Raw genomic sequence first — 25237 nt, 5'->3', positions numbered from 1 at the left:
AGATATTTCCTGTGTCACAACCCCTCTGTCTCAACAGTCACGATTCCTAAATGCATGGGCGTTCTATAGAATAAAGCCTTCCCCTGGGTGTTCTGCATTCACTGGTGCCCTCCAATGCAACATTATAAATTAGGATAAGGCAACTGGGTGACCAGTACAGAGGACCAGTGATGTGAGTGACGATCAGGTTTTTTTTTTTTATCCCATATTTCTTTTTCATGTGAATTCAGCATCTTTTATCTTTCTTTTCTTCCACAGAATGGCTTCTCGGCACACTGGCATTTGGCTATTGCTGGCCTTGGCACTGATACACACCAGTTCATCCTCTTACTACGGTATATAGATATTATTTTCATTATTTACTGATAGTTTTGATCTATTAAGTACTTTTACTACGATGTAAAATAAAGGTTCCAATCAAACAGATTGATCACCTGGATGGTGGTCTGAGATCTGAATTTATATTTTGAATGTTTTTTGTTTTAATGGGAAATGATTAGATGGTTATAACCAGTTACAGTTTTCTTGCAGTTTGTGGCTCAGTTTTTTTTTTATCCAAAGACAGGAGTGGACACAAAAGGAAGGAGATCCAGCAGTCTCTATAACTTTCCTTCCTTTTGTATCCACTTCGGAGGTTTGGCTAAAAAACAACTGCACCAAACTGCACCAAATATAAAAACTGTGTGCGATCGTTGCCACTGGGTGGGTTTCCACACCGAAATTTGAGACATATCAGACCTGGATAATTTATTTAAAGGGGATATGTGGGGACCAAAAATTATTAGTAGTGTACCCACTGCAGTATGTGAGTACACTGCTAATATACATTCCTGTCCCCCATCACGCTGATTCTAAGATTTCCATAACGCTGTAGGGGGACCGGAAGTTTAGTTATACAGACTTCTTTGATGACGATACGACTCTTCGTCATGTGACCGGCCCCGCTATACTCTATGTACAAGCAGTAGTATAGCGATTACATAGAGTACCACAGGACTTGGTCACATGACGAACAGTCGTATCGTCATCAAAGAAGACTGTATAACTAGACTTCTGGTTCCCAGGCAGCACTATAAAAAGCTATGAAAATTGCAGAATCAGCGCAACGGGAGACCAGAATGTATATTAGCAGTGTACTCACATACTATAATGAGTACACTGCGAATAATTTTTGGTCCCCACATAACCCCTTTAAGCTGACTATAGACATAATGATTATCATTATTATAAAGGACTCCCTGAGATTCAAAAAAAAGATTCTCTTTATTCGCAGAAATAGCTCCACTCCTGTTCATGGGCTGTGACTGGTATTGCGGCTGAGCCCCGTACATCTAAATAGGGCTGAGCCACAATACCAGAAACAGCCCATGGACAGGTGTGAAGCCGTTTCTGGAAAAAGCAGACCGTATTTTCTAATCTCATACAAATGATTTTAAAGTTATTAGTGGTTATCATTTTGTCTATATTACTAAAAACAATCAATACCAACTGATGGAAAGCTACTCTATCTGTCAAAACAGTTATTTTTGAGGCTTCAGAATTTTTCTCTGTCATTTGTGAATATTAGTATAATTGCAGCGTTTACTCTACCATCCGTATGTGGGGCAATGCAAAGGCACAAAACTTTGCACAATACAAGAAATTTTCTGTGATATTGTGGGAAATATATGTTTGTGTTTGTCCCTTTCATAACAAGCATTTCGTTTGCACAAAATAAAGGTGAAAATCTTTGCACTCAGCTTAAATGGCCTGCCGTCTGCTCAGATGAGCTGACGGACTGTCCAGATATTGTTATTAGACCTTATTCACACGAACGTGTTATATGTCCGTGATTTTCACGCACGTCGCACGGACCTATGTTAGTGAATGGGGCCGTCCAGTCTGTCAGCGAATTTCACGCAGCCTATGTCCGCTGCGTAAAACTCACGACATGTCCTATACTTGCCCGTGTTTCGCGCAGCACGCACCCATTGAAGTCAATGGGTGCGTGCAAATCGCGCTCGGCACATGGAAGCACTTCCGGGTGCCGCGCGTGATGCGCGCTACAGTAGTAAAATAAATGAATGAAAACAGAAGAGCACCTCCTGCTTTTCTGTTTGTAAACATAAAAACAGAGTGTTATAATGATGCCGGCTGTGCGAAAATCACGCAGCCACGCACCATATGCTGATGACGCACGGACGTTTTGCGCACGCAAAACGGACACGTCCATGTGAATAAGGCCTCAGTCCAATGGTTCTGAAATTTGTGTGTGTAAACCCAGCTTTATATTATCATTAGGGTATGTGCACACACACTAATTACGTCCGTAATTGACGGACGTATTTCAGCCGCAGGTACCGGACCGAACACAGTGCAGGGAGCCGGGCTCCTAGCATCATAGTTATATACGCTGCTAGGAGTCCCTGCCTCTCTGCAGGACAACTGTCCCGTACTGTAATCATGTTTTCAGTACGGGACAGCAGTTCCACGGAGAGGCAGGGACTCCTAGCATCGTACATAAGTATGATGCTAGGAGCCCGGCTCCCTGCACTGAGTTCGGTCCACTACTTGCGGCCGAAATACGTCCGTCAATTACGGACGTAATTAGTGTGTGTGCACATACCCTTATAATTCTCCATTATTGCAGGCCTAGATAATCTTAGCAAGGTCTAGGTGCCAACTACAAAAGTTAAGCAACAATAAACTGAAATTCAAGGTCCACAGTGGAATCGGGAATGTATGAACCTGTCCTTACACGTCACTGTACATACATGTGTTTCTTTGTTGCAGTTTTACCACGGTTGGAGCAAAAACTGTATGTGTTTACATGCAGTTTTGCCGTAGTGCTGTAATGGTACTACTCTGTCTTGCACTATAATTACCCCATGTCAAAGTACCCTAAAAATTGTGTCCTGCAATCTCAGGGACAGAATGCAATGCAGTTACAAATGGCTTCATGAATAGGATTAAACTCTTAGGGTACGTTCACACGCAGTGTTTTCAGACGTAATTCGGGCGTTTTACGCCTCGAATTACGCCTGAAAAAACGCCCCTTAATACGCCTACAAACATCTGCCCATTGCTTTCAATGGGTTTTACGGTGTTCTGTTCCCACGAGCCTTAATTTTACGCGTCGCTGTCAAAATACGGCGCGTAAAATGACGGCTCGTCAAAAGAAGTGCAGGACACTTCTTGGGATGTTTTTGGAGCCGTTTTTCATAGACTATTGAAAACTGCTCCAAAAACGGCCGTAAAAAACGCAGCGAAAACTCTGCGAAAAACGCGAGTTGCTCAAAAAACATCTGAAAATCAGGAGCTGTTTTCCCTTGAAAACAGCTCCGTATTTTCAGAAGTTTTTTGTTAAGCGTGTGAACATACCCTCAGGCTGGATTCACACATGTTCGGTCCGTAAAGGACGGAACGTATTTCGGCCGCAAGTCCCGGACCGAACACAATGCAGGGAGCCGGGCTCCTAGCATCATAGTTATGTACGACGCTAGGAGTCCCTGCCTCGCTGCGGGACAACTGTCCCGTACTGTAATCATGTTTTCAGTACGGGACAGTAGTTCCGCAGCAAGGCAGGGACTCCTAGCGTCGTACATAACTATGATGCTAGGAGCCGCTGCTCCCTGCACTGTGTTCGGTCCCGGACTTGCGGCCAAAATAAGTTCCGTCCTTTACGGACCGAACATGCCCGTGTGAATCCAGCCTTAAAGCAACTGCAGAAGTTTCTCAGAAGTGTCTCAAAAAGTTTTCAGTATGTTCATTTTACAGTATCATTGTGCAAGAGCAGACTCTGGGTACAACTTTAGCCCTCCCCCTCTCCTTTTGATAAAGGGACTGTAACAGCTTTTTTGGCTGCTACATGGTCTCTGTATATCCATAACAAAAAAGGGACTTTCCAGTCATTAAAAATTGTGTACAGATGGTTTAACTTCAGTAAGATTAGTCACTTACTCATTTACTCTCTGTAGCTAAAATACCTCTGTATGCCAGTCTCACATGACCATTCTCCTGGCGTTTGTCTCCTGCTTGCGTGACATTACCTACACTGAACACCTGGTTATCTCCCCTCTCCCCCTCCCTGTAGTACAGGATATCACACATCACACACCTCTTATCTCCACTGCTCCCTGCTCTCTCCCTCCTGCCCTGTCTCTGGAGGGATTGTGTTTCACATGCTGGGCAACAGATCATGCAGAATCTAGCAGCAGAATAGCAGGGCTCTGTTTCAGCAGCAGACAGTGAGTAATTACAGTACTACCTTACAAATTTTATTAGGGGTATGTAAATATAAGTGATGTATGTGAGAGGGGAAGGGAATCATGGGAAGTTTTGTCCTTTACATGGTAATCCCGCCCACAGAAAGCCCTGGCAGTATGAAGACAGAGATGCTGTACAGAGCTGGGCAACATAATGAAAATAAAAAATAATTAAAGTACTTGTGAGGTTTGATGCCCTTACCTGGGGACCGTTCAAACACATATAGGTACTTACTCCAATAATAAACTTTATATAGTGATATCACATTTACAGTCTCCTTGTGTAATTTCCATGCAAAATAAGCTGTACTTAACTCCTTAATGACCACCCACTGTCTTTTGACGGCAGGCTGTGCACGTCCTTATTCTACAGCGACGTCTTTTGGTGTCGCTGTAGAAGAGGCTGATGAGCGCTCCTGTGAGCGCTCATCCTCTAAGCAGGAGCTGTAACTAAATGCTCCTGATCTTAGAGCAGCCTGCTGGATACAGCTGGGGTCGGAAAACATTCGGACCCCAGCAGTTTAACCCTTTGATCGTCATAGTCCGTGACCGCGGCAAGATCAAAGGGAACTCCCCGTTTTGATCTCGTCATCAGAAACCCGGTGACGTGATCAAACATCGGGGAATCCCACTGCAGTCAGCCCTGGGGACCTACAAAGGACCCCAGGGCTGTCTGTTCAGTAAGCATGCTGTTCGGGCACACTAAGTGCTGCCCTAACAGCAGCCTGTGTCATAGTGACATAGTATGATGTATTAGCATACAGAAGTATGCTAATACATTGCAAGTAAAAAATAAAGTTATAAATAAAGTTATCCCTTAATGGGATTTAAAAAAATTAACAAAAAAAAAAAAAGAAGAAAAAGTTATTATTTTGCATAAACCTACACATATTAGGTATTTAAAAGACCGTAATAACCAGAAGAATTAACCTAACGGGTTATATAGCGTGAAACTTGAACGGGATAAAAAAAAAAACAAGAAAAACGTTTCCGAGAATCATTTTTTCTTATATTTGCGCAGTAAAAATAAATTTTTTCTAACTCCAAACTATAAAAAAAAAAAATACAATTTTTCCTGCATAAAACAAGGCCCTATACGGCCACGTCAATGAAAAAATAAAAAAGTTATGGCTGCTGAAATGCAGAGAGGTAAAAACGGAAAAATTTAGCTGGTCATTAAGACCTTTTCAGGCCCGATCATTAAACCTATTTTCATGTTTGTTTTTATTTTGTTTTGCAGATGGAATTGAGGAACTGAATAATGACTTTATTGTAAGCTGTGCAAAGGAGGCCAAACACCTGGTAGATACGGCCTATAAAAACACACGCCAAATGTAAGCATAAAATACAGTGACACTGTGGGTTATGCAGATGGATGTTTTATAAGTAATTATGCAAGACATGGTAATAATACTTAGTCATAAATGACAGCATCCAAATATAAAAAATGGAACAGGATGTTAAAGTGTACCTGTAGTTTCATAAAACTTATGACATGCAATAGTGACATGTCAGAAGTTTTGATCGGTGGGAGTTTGAGCACTGAGATCCCCACCGATCGCTAAATCAAAGCGGCAGAAGCACTCCGGTGAGCGCTGAGCCGCTTCATTTCTGATTGGCTGTGCTCGTCTTTCCTTGGAAAGCTGAGCGAGCAGTGTACAGGCTGAATAGAAAGTCTATGAGTCCGATACAATCATACAGTGATACAGTGATTATATACTGTATCATTGCCATAAGGCACCCAAATAACACAGTTAGACCTATGCTTGTATAACTCTGTTATACAATATTTACATGCTAACATATAGATAACAGAAGCTGGCAATGTATAGAGATATTATAACAGTTATAAATCAACTCAAGCAACTACATAAGGACCAGTAGAGGGGGCATCCCATCTAACCAAAATGTATAAACCTACAGAATAATGGGACAAAGCACCACAGTGTAGAAAAAAATATACATTTTTTTTTAACTTTATTAACATATATAGCACATTTTAAAAATTGAGTCCCACAATGGATAAAGCGACATCACCGGAATTGAACATACAGAAACAATGTATGACCAAGGCAACTGGTATATGTATCATAAGTAACAAAAATATAGTGCTCTGGGCTGGAGGATACAAAGTTGCATTAGGACATGTGTCAAATATATAGCAAAAATACACAAAACAGTTCAGAAGTATATAGGGGTATGGGTAACAGGCAGCGTGTACATAACATATGTAAATAAATAAATACATCAAGTTGTATACAATGCCTCAATGCATACCCATCCGTACGTTGCAAACCGGGATGGCACCAAGCCTGACGCGCAGCATTCGTCTGGAGGTGGCGTCATCGCCTTACTGGTGCAGTGATATATGGTACATTGACCAATCAGAGGGTTCTCTATCCTCCCCGCAACACATGTCTGATGACTTACATGGCGGCATGAGCCGCAATGCTGGCCATTTCCCTGTATGAGACAACCGTGTCTCCCGGGCATCTGACGTCACGAAACGTGGTTACATCATCACGCCGTCACATGACTTACATAGCACGTGACGTCAGAACGCCGTTACCTGGATACAGAGACCGAGTGAGGTTGCATGTGTCAGCGCATGCGCACGCATCAGATTGTCTGGGAAAGGCAGACAATAAAGAATGGACAATGTAAACAACCCAAATAGAATATAATATATATAGTTGACAGTATATTAAGGACAGGCAAATACATAGTAAAAGGTACAATAACATCCAGATACACTATAAACAGGATAACAATTTTAAAAATATTGTAAGTGTGCAATGAACCATTAAAAAAGTGAAAAAAAAACATGTGGTTACATATTATATAGAGTGTAGTGCTCAATGAGGATATTTGCCGGGCACCACACATGCTATGTAGGCATGATGATGTAATCACGTTCGTGATGTCAGATGCCGGGAGATGCGGTAGCCCTATAAAGGGAGATGGCCAGCATTGCGGCTCATGTTGCGATGTAAGTCTTCAGACATCCTGCTGGAAGGACACATGACCCTCTGATTGGTCAATATACCATATACCACTGCACCTGTGAGCATGACGCCAACCCCAGACGAAGACTGTGCCGAAACGCGTGTCGGGTAGGCGCCATCCCAGTTTGCAACATACAGATGAGTATGCATTGTATACTACTTGATGTATTTATTTATTTATTTACATATGTTATGTACACGCTGCCTGTTACCCAAACCCCTATATACTTCTGAACTGTTTTGTGTATTTTTACTATATATTTGACATGTACTTATGCAACTTTGTAGCCTTCAGCACGTAGCACTTTATTTTGGTTACTTATTATATATATATCAGATTCCTTGGACATACCTGTACTTTGTTTCTATAGGTTCCATTCTGGTGATGTCGCTTTATCCATTGTGGGACTCCATTTTTTAAATGTGCTATCTACGTTAATAAAGATTTTTTTTATATTTCTTCTATACTGTGGTGCTTTGTCCAGGGGCGTAACTAGGAAAGACTGGGCCCCATAGCAAACTTTTGACTGGGGCCCCCCCTCCCCAGGGTGTCACACAACCCCCCCTTGTAGATAGTGCCTTTTTTACAGCCCCCCCCCTGTAGATAACGCCAAACAGCCCCCTTTGTAGAGGGGGCTGAATGGTGTTATCTACAAAGGGGGCTGTATGGCTTTCTCTACAGAGGGGGCTGTATGGCGTTATCTACAGGGGGGCTGTATGGCGTTATCTACAGAGGGGGCTGTATGACTATCTACAGGGGGGCTGTATGGCGTTATCTACAGAGGGGGCTGTATGACTATCTACAGGGGGGCTGTATGGCGTTATCTACAAAGGGGGCTGTATGGCGTTCTCTACAGAGGGGGCTGTATGGCGTTATCTACAGGGGGGCTGTATGGCGTTCTCTACAGAGGGGGCTGTATGGCGTTATCTACAGGGGGGCTGTATGGCGTTATGTACAGAGGGGGCTGTATGACTATCTACAGGGGGGCTGTATGGCGTTATCTACAGAGGGGGCTGTATGGCGTTATCTACAGGGGGGGCTGTATGGCGTTATCTACAGGGTGGGCTGTATTGCGTTATCTACAGGGGGGCTGTATAGCGTTATCTACAGAGGGGGCTGTATGACTATCTACAGGGGGGCTGTATGGTGTTATCTACAGAGGGGGCTGTATGGCGTTATCTACAGGAGGATGTATGGCGTTATCTACAGAGGGGGCTGTATGGCGTTATCTACAGATGGGGCTGTATGGCGTTATCTACAGAGGGGGCTGTATGACTATCTACAGGGGGGCTGTATGGCGTTATCTACAGGGGGGCTGTATGGCGTTATCTACAGGGGGGCTGTATGGCGTTATCTACAGAGGGGGCTGTATGACTATCTACAGGGGGGATGTATGGCGTTATCTAAAGAGGGGGCTGTATGGCGTTATCTACAGGGGGGCTGTATGGCGTTATCTACAGGGGGAACTCTGTATGGCGTTATCTACATGGGGGGGCTGTATGGCGTTCTCTACAGTGGGGGCTGTATGACGTTATCTACAGGGGGATGTATGGTGTTATCTACAGGGGGGCTGTATGGCGTTATCTACAGGGGCGCTGTATGGCGTTATCTACAGAGGGGGCTGTATAGCATTATCTACAGGGGGGCTGTATGGCGTTCTCTACAGTCCCCCCTGTAGGGAATGCCATACAGTCCCCCCCCCTGTAGGGAACGGCATACAGCTTCCCCCCTCCCAAAAAAATGCGACCTACAGTGTGTCCTACAAAAGGCATGTATCCCCTATCCACAGGATAGGAGATACATGTGTGATCGCTGGCAGCGATAGGGAGAACGGGGGACTGAAAGTCCCCCCAAGTTTTCCATGACTAACCTCTGACTTCCGGCGTCTGCGCAGCTCAATAAAAATGAAAGGAGCGCTTTTCACGCATGCGCACAAGCGCGACCGGCGCTCCATTCATTTCTACGGAGCTGCCGACACAGACCCCGGAAGTCCGAGGTTTGTGATGGAGAACTCCAGGGGACTTTCAGTCCCCCGTTCTCCCTATCAATGCCAGCGATCACACATGTATCCCCTGTCCTGTGGATAGGGGATACATGTCTTTTGTTTAATGGCAGAGTGGGGAGATACCTCCCTGCTCTGCCATAGTGTTCAGTGCGTCCCGCTGTAGCAGCCATAGCGGCAGCCAGCAGAGCCTCCGGCCATGGTGGGGGCCCGTGCCGGCGGGCGACACGGGCCCCCTCATGCCGCGGGCCCCGTAGCAGCCGCTACGGCTGCTACGGCGGTAGTTACGCCACTGACTTTGTCCCATTATTCTGTTGGTGTATATATATGTATAAAGGTTTAGTCAGAAATTAATCAGCACCGAATTATGGATCTGCTGGGATTAAAAAAAGCAAAATGGTATTCATGGTTGGATATTGACTTTCACTACAACTCCATTTGGAGAAAGTTAACGTATTATTCTATTACCCAGTTTGAAAGAACGCTTAAGGAAGCGGACGATTGATGCCCGTGACCTCATGGCTTACTTCAAGCAGCCTGTTGCCGGAAGCAGAAACGCTATACGAGCAGCTGATTACATGGGCACCACACTCCAGCTCCTGTCAGGAAAAGCCAAATACTTCTATGACCGTCCATTCAATATTTCAGGTACCCAAGCTTCTCTCTTATATTCCTGTAACTTAAGCTTTCACTTTTGAGTGAAGTGTTAAATGATCTTCCACCCGCAAACCTTATACTGGTATTGCAGCTCAGCAACATTCCCTTAAAAGGGGCTTTGCTACAATAATATAAACTGCCCATAGACAGGAGTGATGCCGTTTCTGGGGTGAAGAAACAGTCCCCTTTTTTCTAATCTCAGACAACCCATTTAATTGACATTATTGATAAATCTTTCATTTCAGATATTTTAACAAAGAACCAGATGGATACTATTTCTAAGATTTCAGGCTGCGCAACTCAACACCTTCCAAAAGCTTGTCAGAACACTCAATACCGCACCATTACTGGAGAGTGCAATAACAGGTGAGAAGTCATCACCAAGTTCTCCAAAAAGGAATAGTAGATAAATTTGAAACAGAGTTAAAAATCCTGCATTAAAAGTTGTTGAGTGAATTTTTCTCATTGTATGTTTGAAGGAGAGATTCCACTCTTGGTGCTTCCAACACTGGGTTTACGCGTCTGCTGCCTGCGCAGTATGAGGATGGCATGTCACTTCCTCGTGGCTGGACTGAAAATCGTAGAATTAATGGATTCCGTCTCCCCCTGGTATGATATTTATTATAATGCTCTTCCTCTGGTACAATGCTTCATGACTCCATGAGAAAAAACAGGTTAATTGCAGCAATATGAAAATCCTAGAAAATAATGATTGATGATCATACATCTCTTTCTTATTAGGCACGTCAAGTATCCAATGAAATCGTCAGATTCCCTACTGAAAATATCACCCTAGACAGTGGCCGAGCACTAATCTTCATGCAATGGGGACAATGGACCGATCATGACCTTGATCTCTCTCCTGAGACTCCTGCAAGGTCAACTTTCCTTGAAGGTGTGGATTGCGATACCAGCTGTGCCAGAGAGCCCCCCTGCTTTCCACTCAGGGTAAAAAACTCATTTTGACAAGCTAAATCCCCTGGTAATACAGTGAACCTCTCCAAAAGACTAACCCTTTAAGAAGACTTTCTCTGATGTAGACCAGATTTTTTTGTGACAGATTTTCAATTCACTTATATTTGATGCAAGTTGTCGCAACCAGTGGCTCGGAACCAGCACTAATTTGGATGGTATAATATCTGTTTTCAAATGCGATGAGCGCCAAATTTAACCTTTTAATATGTCACCACTCCATTTTTTAGTTGAACGTAGCTCTCAACAGTCACGCAAAGCTGACTGTGGCTCACAAGGTACCAAAAGTTGGGGACTTCTGTCCTAAGCATATGGGTCCTCTTTGAGTGAACCACCCAATAGAAGATAATTTTTTCACTGCAATTTTGGGTGGTCGTTTCTAGGAGGTTTCACTGCATTACTATAAATGTAATGTATGCAATTTTATTTGATACCATTGTATGCAGCATTTAGAGTAGGAGAAAATGTTTTCACAAAAAAGTACGTAACAAGTGTTTAAAGGACAATACAGTTTCACACATACAATATGTACTCTATGTCTGTAGATGATCACGTCATGTGCCATTTGGTGATTCCATTTGCTGCAGTGCAAGTTAGGGTATGTTCACACGCACTAATTACGGACGTAATTCGGGCGTTTTTGCCCCGAATTACGTCCGAAAAATGCGCCTCGATAGCGTTGACAAACATCTGCCCATTGAAAGCAATGGGCTGATGTTTGTCTGTTCACACGAGGCGTATATTTACGCGCCGCTGTCAAATGACGGCGCGTAAATAGACACCCGTGTCAAAGAAGCGACCTCTCACTTCTTTGGGCGTAATTGGAGCCGTTATTCATTGACTCCAATGAAAAGCAGCGCCAATTACGTCCGTAATGGACGCGGCGTTCAAGCGCCTGCACATGCCGTTACGGCTGAAATTACGGGGATGTTTCCTCCTGAAAACATCCCCGTAATTTCAGCCGTTACGGACGCTGTCGTGTAAACATACCCTTACATCAAAGATAATATACTCATTCTATATAACTAGACACCTCTATAAAACCTTCCAATGCTAATGGAATTAGCCTCAATCCACTGAAGACTCCAGATGTTGGTGAAACATTTTGGGGAGGCTTATGTTAAGTTTTAAACAGCAGTTCAACTAGCGACTCTAGTGACTGTATGCTGATAGTACTGCAGACTTTAGGTCCTGGTACACAGACCTATATGGGCCATGAAAATGAGCGCCGATCAATGAGGTAGCTCGTTGATCGGCGCTCGTTTGCTCCTTTCAAAAGGAGCAATGATTAGTAATGTATGAGGACGAGTGATCGTTACTCCGATTGCTCGTCCCCATACATTTCTATCATGTTGGCAGCACATTTCCCTGTTTAGATTTGCTGCCAACAACGATTATATTTCTTGCTGCATAAACGATACATTTAATCGATGAACGAGCGTTTGCACACTATGTACAATTGAACACTATGTATTATCCACAGTAGACACAATTGATACTAGTATTAACACCGGTGGATGGGCTGTGTTTTTAAATTATTTTCTATAGCTTTAGACATTATAATAACAAATACAATAAAAGTTTCGTTCTATGGGTAGGGAGCAAAAGGGTATTAGTTGCCTATAGGTCATATTGTAAATGCACTGTGTAAGGACATGTCATGAGAAGTAATTACTATAAGAGCCAAGAAAACTGACAAGTACTTTCTTAGGCTGGGTTCACACGACCTATTTTCAGACGTAAACGAGGCGTATTATGCCTCGTTTTACGTCTGAAAATAAGGCTACAATACGTCGGCAAACATCTGCCCATTCATTTGAATGGGTTTGCTGACGTACTGTACAGACGACCTGTCATTTACGCGTCGTCGTTTGACAGCTGTCAAACGACGACGCGTATAAATACAGCCTCGTCAAAAGAACTGCAGGACATTTCTTTCAGACGTAATTTGAGCCGTTCTTCATTGAACTCAATGAAGAGCAGCTCAAAATTTACGGCTGTCAGAGAAGCCTCACAAAATGCGAGGAAGAGCATTTACGTCTGAAACGAGGCAGCTGTTTTCTCCTGAAAACAGTCTGTCTTTTCAGACGTAAAAGCCTGCTACCGTGTGCACATACCCTTAGAGTGTTGTCTAGTTTAGAAAACTCATAGGGAATTCTGAGTTAATAGAGGGGGTGTCTACTGTTTACATCCCCTTCCGTTTAGCCACAGAAAATATCTTGCTTCGGAGGACCCAACACGTTGTGCCATACGTTGACCATTGATTTAAAAAGGCACCTGAAGTACATGCCGGAAGCAGTTGGCTCAGGTCACGGAATAGCAGCCGAGCTGCAGTATTGCAGCTATGCTCCTATTCAAGTGAATCGGAGCAGAGCTGCAGTTCTGCAGCATGGCCACTATGCTATGTACGGAGCCAACTGCTTTCAACTCCGTACATCGCATAATGTGTCATACCATTTGGTTCCCGCAGGCCACCGGAGCGGCTGATCGGTGCAGGGTCCGGGTGTCGGACCCGCACCGATGATATACTGATGACCTATCCGGTGGATAAGTCATCAGTTGTCCGGTAGTGGACAACCCCTTTAAGATGAAAACAGTGCGTAAAGAAAGACAGTCCATTAATTATAAATACGATGTCAGATTTAACTTTTATGGGGGCACAAAATAAGTGTTAAAGTATTTTGTTGCCTTATGATTTTTAACATTTATTATAACTTAAAGTGTGGTATCTTGTGTTTTTTCATGTTGGTAGATTCCACCAAATGATCCTCGCTTTACAAATCGCAGTGACTGTATCCCGTGCTTCCGCTCTTCTCCTGTATGCACTCCAGGATCTCCAGTCCGTGAACAGATAAACATTCTCACCTCTTTCGTTGACGGGAGCCAAGTGTATGGCAGTGATCTGCCATTGGCTTTTAAACTACGTAACAATACAAATCAGTTTGGACTCATGGCTATTAACCAGAACTTCACTGACGATGGACGTGAATATCTTCCATTTGAAACAGCAGAAGAAGACTTTTGTGTCCTTACTAATAGATCATCTGGAATCCCGTGTTTCTTGGGAGGTAAAAATTTACATAGTTACAAAGCTTATATGGCTGAGTAAAGACAACAATCAGGTGCAAAGGTTGGAGGAAGAAAAGTAGGCAAGTGTTTATCAATGTATTGAATGTAGACGATGTGTGATGAAAAGTCCATTCTGGCTTCCAGTAATTTTGTAATGGTATTTAAAATAACTTTTTCCATTGTATTACATCATTTCAGAAATGCAAAAAAATATATATTTTTTAATTCATTATTTGATTATTCGGGACTTTTTAAAATAGGCAACAGGGCAGGGGATGGCATAACATAAAAAGAATAGCAGATACTCACCTCTCACTCCAGAGCTGAGGTACCGTTTTCTGCCGCTCCAATCGCGGAAGTCACGTGTCATTCATGGCAGCATCACCGCTGAGGCCAGTGATTGGCTGCAGAGGTGCGTGACCAATAAACAGCATGTGACCGCTGCAGGAGCTTTCGGGACTGGAGCTACAAAGAACAGGACCTCAGCGCTGGCATAAGGGGCATTTCAGGGGGTGAGTATCTGCTCGTTTTTTATTTTATGCCAACCCCTGCCCTGCTGACGATTTTAAATGGTCCCAGATAACCCCTTTACAGAAGATTTCAAATTTCCTGTACATAAAAAAACAACTTTCTAATATACATTGTGTTCCAGGTGTTCACCTTTTTTCAAGATCTCTGTTTGCTTTTGGTGAGTGAAATAATTCATTGTTTACTTTCGGAGGCAGTACATGGCTCACTACAATACACTTATTGGGCCTTGTACAATTGTGAACAGGACATTATGAGAAGAGGTTTTTAGCCTCTGAATGTTAACAATGAATGTTTCCACTCACACAGACACCAATTAGAAATTTTGAAAATGTTTAAAAATTTATAAACAACATATAATAGAAAGTTTTTCATTATATGTTAAATAGGTTTTAAGTACTTAGAACAAGCAAACCCCTATATAAACCCCCTAACTATCAGCCATCATTTATAGTACTAGTTCCTTAATATGGAGAACAGGGGCCCTTTGTGTCAGAGGTGGACACAAACAACAGGGCGCCCCCGTACAAGAGCAAGTAGCTGTTGTGGGGCACTTTCTCTCCAATATCTCAGTCCCTTCATGCAATCTCATAGATAATAGGAAGCAGTTTTTAAGGTGACAGTGGGCCCCATAGCCTACCGCCCCCTGGGCAACTGCACAGGTTGCACATATGGTATGTCCTCCCCTGTTCTGTGGCCCCTCAGGCTCAGGACCAGGGTGCGGCCTCAACCCCTGCACCCCCTATAGTCACAAACTTTTGTCTCTGCATGTAATAAATAACTCTTTCAACAAATAAAAGCTCTCATTATTAATACATAACTAAATTCTCATCGATCCGATTCACCAGAACCAAATCCCATATGGAAAGTCTAATCTTGATAAATGGTATCACTTTATTATTGGTATAAAGCAGTTGATTTTACAGCTATCTGCCCATTGTCAGTGATGAATTATTTGTATATTACAGGATAAGAGCCTATACAAGTCCATTGTTTTTTTTTTTTTTCGTAGGAGACCCCCGTGTCAGTGAACAACCCGGCCTCACTGCCTTTCACACACTCTTTGTACGTGAACACAACCGCATAGCAACAGCACTACGGACCATAAACCCAACATGGTCTGGTGAGACCCTGTATCAAGAAGCTAGGAAGATCGTAGGAGGAATCTTGCAGGTGCTATATTATTCTTTTTTGATACTATTTAAAAATGTATTTTATCATTTACTTTAATAGCGTTTTCCTGTTTGACAGAAAATAACATACAAAGATTGGCTGCCTTTACTGTTGGGATCAGAGATGCCCAATGTTCTCCCAAGATACCGAGCTTATAATGAGTCTGTGGATCCAAGAGTGGCCAATGTCTTCACCATTGTGTTCCGCATGGGTCATACTCTCATACAGCCAATCATCTATCGCGTTGCAGATGGCTATCGTCCCTATGCTCCAGCGCCACAGTCCCCACTTCACGAGACTTTCTTCAATAGCTGGAGAGTGGTCAGACAAGGTAATATTTCTATGTAAAATCAAAAATTGTAACACAAAATATTTACCCTCCTTAATGACAATGGTGAATTTCCAAGCAATGAAAACAAGGTGTGTTTATTCAGATGAACGTATGTCAAATCGGCCGTGGAAAACTGCAATTTTTCACGCCCGATTTGCACCAGTGTGGGACCCGTTTTCACAAATCCTTGAGTCTATTGAGGCATCCGTGAAAACGGACAAAAATAGGTCATGTCCTATTTTTTCACGGGCCGTTCACACGCTCCGTTAAAACAACAGCCGTGTGAATAGTCCCATAGAAATTCACTAAGCCGTGTGACGGCCGTTAAAAAAACACTGACGATTTCAATTTTTGTCTGAATAAGCCCTTATAGCGATGTAGAAGCGATGTAGAAGTGATTCATGGGTGTAACCAGTGGCGTAACTACCGCCGTAGCAGCAGTAGGGGGGGGGGTTGTGTGACACCCAGGGGAGGGGGCTATGGGGCCCAGTCTTTCCTAGTTACGCCCCTGGGTGAAACATTTATGGATTCTTCCTCTGGATATATGGACCACTGTTTCTTACCATGTGGGTGCTAATTTGTCTTTCTGCAGATCAAGACTATCTATTGATGCACTGAATGCTCTAATATGTTTTCGCTATCAGAATGTTTGACAATAAATATGTGTGTAATGAATTTTTTTATATTTTCTGATTTTTTTTTAACTACCAAAAGTACTTCAGACCATGCCGAATAATTACAATAAATGTACTGCCAACAACAGGAAATTCTGGATTGATTACAGTTAAAAACTTTGAGTGTAGTCATAATATGAGAAATATACATTTATGACTATATTAACCCCTTAAGGACCAGAGTGTTTTGGCCTCTAATGTCCAGACGATTTTTAGCAATTTTGCACAAGTGGTGGTTTAACGGCTCTAACTTTTTGATTTCTTGGGCTACCAAAATATTTTTTCCCGTGACATATAGGGCTGTTTTTTAACAGTAAAAAAATGATGCTTTGTATAATTCATAGTTCTTTATTTTATAAATTAGCGAATTGACACCATAATAAAGTATTCAAATGGGCTTCCTATCTTTTGGGTCGTTTTGATACATAATATGTAAAGTTTCGGATGAACAAGATGGTTATGGCGACAGTTTGGGTTGGCCTGGGAGGTGTTTTTTTTTAACCTATATGTGTATCTTATTTATTTATTTATTTAAGTTTGTATATATTTTTGTTACATAATATGTACCCCAATATGTCATAAAAGACCTCTGGGGGACATTCACACATGATTTTTTATTTGTTTCACTGTTTTCCACTTTAACTGGCGTATACATAGTAGCCCCGGTTATAACGGAAAAACAGTCCCTCCTGTCGAGACATTAGTACTGGCCGAGCTGATGTGGGTCTGCTATGACCTAGCAGCTACGCCATGCCGGGTGGCATTGCCGATGTGTCAATTACTACGTAGCACTCATTGATCATTATGTAGACTTCAAAAGAGAAGGCAGAAGCAGTTATAAACTGCTTCTATCTTCTCCTCAGAGTCCCTGGCTGTCTCTGACAGTTATGCACCCACCTGCTTTGGTTAGAGGAGCGTTAAAGCAGCAATGTCAAAAGGTGTTGCAGTACACTTGGGACCTGCGCTGTCCACCATCAAAAGACAGTGGGTGGTCGCTAAAGGGTTAATGCAAATGTATAACTGTTAGGAGGAGTGGCCGCAGTTACAACTCCCATATAGTGAATGCCCACCTTTGAACACCATGTATTTTGTCTAAAATGAAAGATATTTAAGTGATTGAGAAAGTTTGAACTTGATAGACAAGTGTCTTTTTTCATCCTAAGTAAATAAATAAAATTGTGTGCTAATCAATTTCGTAGAATATCTTTATAGCACTTGGAGCTTTATTTTCTGATATCCAGCCCCTGTATACATATGGCGCTAAATGATAAAGTTCTGCTTGGTTTCCTTCAACCACCACTAGGGGAAGTTTAGGAGCTTACAATGTATTATTGTATATTGAACTCAATAATAACACAGTATGCAGTAAGCTCCTAAGCTCCACCTAGTGGTGGCTGCAGGAAGACAGAATTCTATCTATTCAATTTATGTCTATTCAAAGACATAGACATAGAGCTGATATCTGACCACTATTCATATATATATATATATATATATATATATATATATATATATATATATATATATATATATATATATATATATATATAAAGAAATTAATCAGCACAGAATTTGGGACCTAAAAATTATATAGTGTAAAAAAGTGGACATTAAGTTGCACTTATCACTTTTCAGCCCATACAGCTGCTGGATTGACAATTAACATGATCTGCACCAATAATTTTGATCTATGTGGAGAAGAATATGAAGACCTGAATATGTAGAAACATTTTATTAATCTATCTCATATGTTGTACCCAGGTGGAATTGCTCCTCTTCTCCGAGGACTGATGGCAAATCGAGCAAAACTAAATATTCAAAACCAACTGGTAGTAGATGAGTTAAGAGAGCGTCTTTTTAAGCTCTTAAAACGGACCGGGCTTGACTTGCCAGCCCTCAACTTGCAAAGGGGCCGTGAGCATGGTGTACCAGGTAAAAACTGTAGATTCTGACATACTATCTTTTACATATATTTTAGTATTTCGTTGAAATATTAATTCAGCTAACATTTTAATATTGAAACAGAAAATAAATGATTTGTATTAGAAATTGGGGACATGGTATTGAAACAACGCACAGCACACGGCCCCATTGATTTCAATGGGGCTATTCAGACATGCATGAGTTTTCACACAGCGAGAGTCCGTTGCGTGAAACTCAATTCATGTCCTATATTGGTGCGTTTTCACGCACTTAGCCGCCCATTGAAGTCAATGGGTGCGTGAAAAGCACGGACCGCACATAGATGCACATCCATGTACTGTCTGTGTTCTACGCATCAATGAAATAAAAAAAATAAAAAAAAGAGATGCTTGCGAGTGCGTGAAAAACATACCACACGCAAAGCACATTGATAACGGAACACACACGGACAGTTTTTACGTGCATAAATCTGTCACGCTTGTATGAATGTAGCCTTAAGCTACATTCAGACAAACATAGCCCACCTCGGACGAGAAAAACAGCAGGTTTTCACGTTTGAGGTAAACTCGTGCGGAACGTGTTCTCACGGATCCCCCATGGACTAGAGTCTATGGGGGGATGTGTGACACACAGTTTAGTAGGACATGTCCTATTTTATCACGGACCTTTTAGAATTCTACCAATTGGCTGTTGGATAATAAAATCATCTGTATATGGAGGTATTTGAACATAAAGATATTTCAGATCTGATGTACATTTCTGTATATTTTTGCAAAATATGGTAGTGGAGCATAAAAAAATAAAATAATTTGTTGAGATCTGTGCCAATTTTTGCAAAACGGAGTGAACATCAACATAAAATAAACTTGCCCAAACATGTCCAACAAGTACGTAAGGCTTTGTTCACACTAAAGTCATGGCTTTTGTTTGTGATGAAGCCATGTCAGCTATGTTGGTCAATCCGATTTCTGTCGGGAGTCTGGTATCTTTTATGATAATAACATTGCTGCAAACTACGCTATTCTTGCTGTCAAAAATGAGAGATCCTTACGGAAAGCCCATAACACAGAGACTGAAAGCATCATGAACTGATAGATGATCAGCAGTTAGATGGATATGAATAATTCAAGCCTCGTTTAAAGAGATAAAACAGAATTAGGGACACATAGGGAGAAGTTAATTAACTTTTCTACGCCACTTTTCTGGGGGTAAAAAAATGTAAATGCATAAAAAGTTGCAATTTGTGCAAATAAAAAGTGTAAATTTTGATGCATTTGCGCTGCCAACGTCACCTTTCTGTAAAGTAGTGCTTAGCGAAAGCTCGTAACTGATGGAAATTTTGCTTTTCAGGCACACGGACAACCAGAGATGCGCCTAATTTAATAAGAGGTTTGCGCCTCTTATTAAGTCTTGCACATCCAGCTATATTTATATTAGAAATGGTGTCCAAAACGCGTGTTTTAATAAATCTACCCCATTATGTTCCTTTTCTTCCTACTGTGAATCGTCATATTTAGTCTAGTACACCCAATTTACGAGGATTGAGGAATTGTATATTTATTTAGTCAGTAAATTATTTAGCCTTATGTGTGTTACTTCGATGATTGGTATGAGAAATTTGAATGCCTCACCTGAACCTGATCAATTTCTTATTTTTTGTAGTGTTCCTTAATATTGTATTTTTTTTTCTATAGGATATAATGCATGGAGAAGGTTTTGTGGACTTTCTGCACCAAGCAATCTGAATGAGCTAGCTACTGTGCTGAATAACAGGGAGTTGGCACAAAAATTCATAAATTTGTACGGGACACCTGAAAATATTGACATCTGGGTTGGGGGGGTTGCTGAACCTTTAGTTCGCAATGGCAGAATTGGGAAGTTGCTTACATGTCTGATTGGAAACCAGCTCCGCAGGGCTCGTGATGGAGACCGGTAAGTACAATTAGATTAGACAAATATTTGTAGTTGCAAAATATTTTATTAAGGTTAATAAGACATCAGGTTAAATTATACATTTCTTTTTACTAGTGCAGATTTTTTGGGGACTGTGTTATAGTTTGAAGTTTCTAAATCCAAGTTCAAAACCTCTACTAGGTCCCACTCATTTTACCCTGATCTGTCTCCACATTTTGGAACTGTTCCTTTTTAATGATACAGCTGCCTTATGTGACAAATAGACTTTTATGCCCCGTAAAGCACCAAGCGCTAGGTGTGACTGTGTGACAGTACCTCCTATTTATAGATGTCGTTGCATGTTCCACGAAGCTGTGTAGTCTACCAGAAAGAGCACAATTCTTCACAAGGTTGAAGTTGAGTGTATCTAAGTGGGTTATGTTTCAACGAGGACCTTTATTAATGGACATAATATGATCCATGGGCATGTGGGAAATGTAATCATTTTAAAATATTCATTTACATATTTGATATACCGGTAACCACAATTTGCTTACATTTTTTACCACATGGCATAATGTTTTCATGGACTTTTTAATTATCTTTCCATGTAGGTTTTATTATGAGAGCCCTGGGGTGTTCACTTCCGCTCAGAGAAATGCGATAGAGCAAGTGGCATTTGCGCGTGTCATCTGTGAAAACACTGGGATTACTGAGGTTCCTCGAAATGTCTTTTTGGGCAATCAGTATCCTCAAGATTTTGTAAGATGTTCCAACATCCCAGCCCTGGACCTAAGACTATGGAGAGCAAGATAAGATGCAAATGGTAAGCTAAGCTAAAAGGTAAATCCAAGCAAAATCTTTAAGTTTATGAATCAGGAAATTATAAAATCTACTTAGGCTCACATGTTTTTTTTTTTCATTTTAATTAAGAGATAGAGAGGGATTGTCATAGCTGCTTCATTGTTACTAGCATCACTATATAGTTATCTGAAATACAAAAAATTATGGCTAATGCCACTAAAAATATTTATCTTTAACTCAAACTCTAGGCAAAAGAACCATCAAAATAAAAAAATTGGGGAATGGGAAATGAATAATAGGTATTGATGTTATTTTAACGACTATACTTCACCCAAAATCAGGCTTTGAGAAAATGCATCTTTAAAGGGGTTGTTATACGAAGACAGAACCTTTTTAAAAAGAAGTCGGTGTGCTGACGGGAGCAGCACCTAGGCATATGTTACCCATTTCCAACGACAGAGCATCTCTCCTTTCTTGCACATACAGGGGGGTCCTGAATGGCCCTGATGCCCTGATATAGTTCTTGTCGTGAGACAACTTCTTTAAAAATGTTAACAAAAATTGGAAACAAGCAACTTTAACCCTTTCCCGACCCAGTACATTTTTGTTGTAATCCAAACTGCAGAAAAAAATACAGTGAAGGAAATAAGTATTTGATCCCTTGCTGATTTTGTAAGTTTGCCCACTGTCAAAGACATGAACAGTCTAGAATTTTTAGGCTAGGTTAATTTTACCAGTGAGAGATAGATTATATTAAAAAAAAAAAACAGAAAATCACATTGTCAAAATCATATATATTTATTTGCATTGTGTACAGAGAAATAAGTATTTGATCCCTTTGGCAAACAAGACTTAATACTTGGTGGCAAAACCCTTGTTGGCAAGCACAGCAGTCAGACATTTTTTGTAGTTGATGATGAGGTTTGCACACATGTTAGATGGAATTTTGGCCCACTCCTCTTTGCAGATCATCTGTAAATCATTAAGATTTTGAGGCCGTCGCTTGGCAACTCGGATCTTCAGCTCCCTCCATAAGTTTTCGATGGGATTAAGGTCTGGAGACTGGCTAGGCCACTCCATGACCTTAATGTGCTTCTTTTTGAGCCACTCCTTTGTTGCCTTGGCTGTATGTTTCAGGTCATTGTCATGCTGGAAGACCCAGCCACGAGCCATTTTTAATGTCCTGGTGGAGGGAAGGAGGTTGTCACTCAGGATTTGACGGTACATGGCTCCATCCATTCTCCCATTGATGCGCTGAAGTAGTCCTGTGCCCTTAGCAGAGAAACACCCCCAAAACATAATGTTTCCACCTCCATGCTTGACAGTGGGGACGGTGTTCTTTGGGTCATAGGCAGCATTTCTCTTCCTCGAAACACGGCGAGTTGAGTTAATGCCAAAGAGCTCAATTTTAGTCTCATCTGACCACAGTACCTTCTCCCAATCACTCTCAGAATCATCCAGATGTTCATTTGCAAACTTCAGATGGGCCTGTACATGTGCCCTCTTGAGCAGGGGGATCTTGCGGGCACTGCAGGATTTTAATCCATTATGGCGTAATGTGTTACCAATGGTTTTCTTGGTGACTGTGGTCCCAGCTGCCTTGAGATCATTAACAAGTTCCCCCCGTGTAGTTTTCGGCTGAGCTCTCACCTTCCTCAGGATCAAGGATACCCCACGAGGTGAGATTTTGCATGGAGCCACAGATCGATGTCGATTGACAGTCATTTTGTATGTCTTCCGTTTTCTTACTATTGCACCAACAGTTGTCTCCTTCTCACCCAGCGTCTTACTTATGGTTTTGTAGCCCATTCCAGCCTTGTGCAGGTCTATGATCTTGTCCCTGACATCCTTGGAAAGCTCTTTGGTCTTGCCCATGTTGTAGAGGTTAGAGTCAGACTGATTAATTGAGTCTGTGGACAGGAGTCTTTTATACAGGTGACCATGTAAGACAGCTGTCTTTAATGCAGGCACCAAGTTGATTTGGAGCGTGTAACTGGTCTGGAGGAGGCTGAACTCTTAATGGTTGGTAGGGAATCAAATACTTATTTCTCTGTGCACAATGCAAGTAAATATATATAATTTTGACTATGTGATTTTGTGTTTTTTTTTTTAATATAATCTATCTCTCACTGGTAAAATTAACCTAGCCTAAAAATTCGAGACTGATCATGTTTTTGACAGTGGGCAAACTTACAAAATCAGCAAGGGATCAAATACTTATTTCCTTCACTGTATATATAATTTCTCCCGCATAAAACCAGGCCTTATATAGCCACGCCAATTAAAAAACAAAAAAAGTCATGGCTGCTGAAATGCAGAGAGGCAAAAACGAAAAAATTTAGCCGGTCATTAAGGGATTAATATACACATCCTCATAAACATCTGTAATCTAAATCAATCCTTTAACATTCGGGATCAATCTGATAATAGAACAGGATTTCCATTCACCTGTGAATCAATGTGCAGAATCTTAGCAGCTAGAGGGGTCTAGCGGGGAAATTGTGCAGCTCAACAGCCGGTCTGCCTTAGCCAAGGTATTGGGATAGAGGTCTATGGCTATAAATTTAATCTTTGCCTCAGATAAATGAAAGCCCATTTGCGACTCTGGCTGTTGGGTTGATAGGGAAGCCAAGGAGAATTTCAACTCTTTCTATTCTATTCTATTATTAGACTTCAGCTTCACATCAATAGTTGCATTGATCCTGCCTACCTTCAAAACTTTGTATGTGCATAGATCGGAGAAACGTATTAGAGATATGTTTGAGAGTTTTAGCTATTTTGAACACATTTCGATACATTTGTGCTAATTAAAATGTGCTCATTTGACCTTTTTCTCTTTCAGATAACAGATATCATCTCAGAACCGGAGAGTATTTAGCATATCAGAACACATTAGTTCTCCGAGAGCATGACATCTATATATTCCCCTGTATATGGCGCAATGCTTTCATTTTCTATTGCTTGCTTTCATGTTTTCACAACTAAGCTTAAAAACATTGTGAGGGAAATTTTTCAAAAGTGGTGCAAAGGAAAAGAGAAGCAGTTGTGCACAACATCCAATCAGATTCCACCTCTCATTTTTCAGAGGTCCTCTTAGAAAAGGAAAGCAGCAACCTGATTAGTTGCCATTGGCAACTGCTCCACTTTTGATAAATCCTACCCAGTATTCATTATAGCCTAAATAAGCTTTTTAGCGTTGTATATACATCTCTTCCTGTACAACCTCTTAGGCCCTGTTCACATCACATTTGCCTTCAGTTTGGTCTTTCCGTTCATCTGTTCCGTCAGAGGAACAGAAAGACAATCGTAAAGTAGCGTTTCTGTTTGCAATACCATTGATTTCAATAGTATTTTTTTGTTTTGGTTGTTTTCAGGTTGCGTCCGTTCCACTAGGCTTCCGTTTTTTCGAAGGAGACAATAGCGTAGTGTGCCATGCTATTGCTTCCGTTGAAAGAAATGGAAACCTAGCGGAACGGACACAAACTGAAACCAACGGAAAGAAAAAAAATACCTTTGAAATCAATCAAACACTACTTTCCGTTTGTCCTTCTGTTCCTCTGATGGAACAGATGAACGGAAAGACCAAACTGAAGGCAAACGTGACATGAACACGGCCTTAACTCAATATATGCTGGTATGTCATACTTATACTTGCTTGTTTTGGTCTCCTGCATTTTTTAACGTATGAAAGAATATACAAATAATTGCAAAATAAAACCTGAATACTCTTTTTAAGTGAAGCCTACACAATCAGCTGTGTGCAAATATTGCATTCTGTGGTATATAGATGAGTACTGTATATGATACTTTTTTATTTGCAACAAAATATTTTTCAGAAAAAGCGTTCGTGAAATGCCCGCCCTTCATCTGTATAAAGCAGCACTGATTCACAAGGATGTAGAAATATATCAGAGAAAGTGAAAAATCATCCAAGGCCATAAAACTAGCAATAGTACTAAAA

The 25237-nt window shown here is 41.4% G+C and overlaps 1 protein-coding gene across 1 annotated transcript; it reads left to right on the top strand.

Moving 5' to 3' along the window:
* Window positions 1–259: 259 nt before the first annotated feature.
* On the top strand, window positions 260–25011 carry LOC142743469 (myeloperoxidase-like). The gene is made up of 13 exons (XM_075854256.1): window positions 260–335; window positions 5485–5578; window positions 9725–9900; window positions 10155–10275; window positions 10389–10518; window positions 10651–10857; window positions 13634–13949; window positions 15491–15651; window positions 15730–15982; window positions 18418–18588; window positions 20274–20511; window positions 21087–21298; window positions 24119–25011. Exons 1-12 carry the CDS (start codon window positions 260–262, stop codon window positions 21286–21288), a joined length of 2145 nt encoding a protein of 714 aa, XP_075710371.1. The 3' UTR covers window positions 21289–21298; window positions 24119–25011.
* Window positions 25012–25237: the final 226 nt, after the last annotated feature.

This window comes from Rhinoderma darwinii, chromosome 2 (genome assembly GCF_050947455.1).
Source record: "Rhinoderma darwinii isolate aRhiDar2 chromosome 2, aRhiDar2.hap1, whole genome shotgun sequence".
NCBI classification, from domain to species: domain Eukaryota; kingdom Metazoa; phylum Chordata; class Amphibia; order Anura; family Rhinodermatidae; genus Rhinoderma; species Rhinoderma darwinii.
Note: the sequence above shows the minus strand (reverse complement) of the source record. Positions and strands in the feature narration are given on the sequence as shown.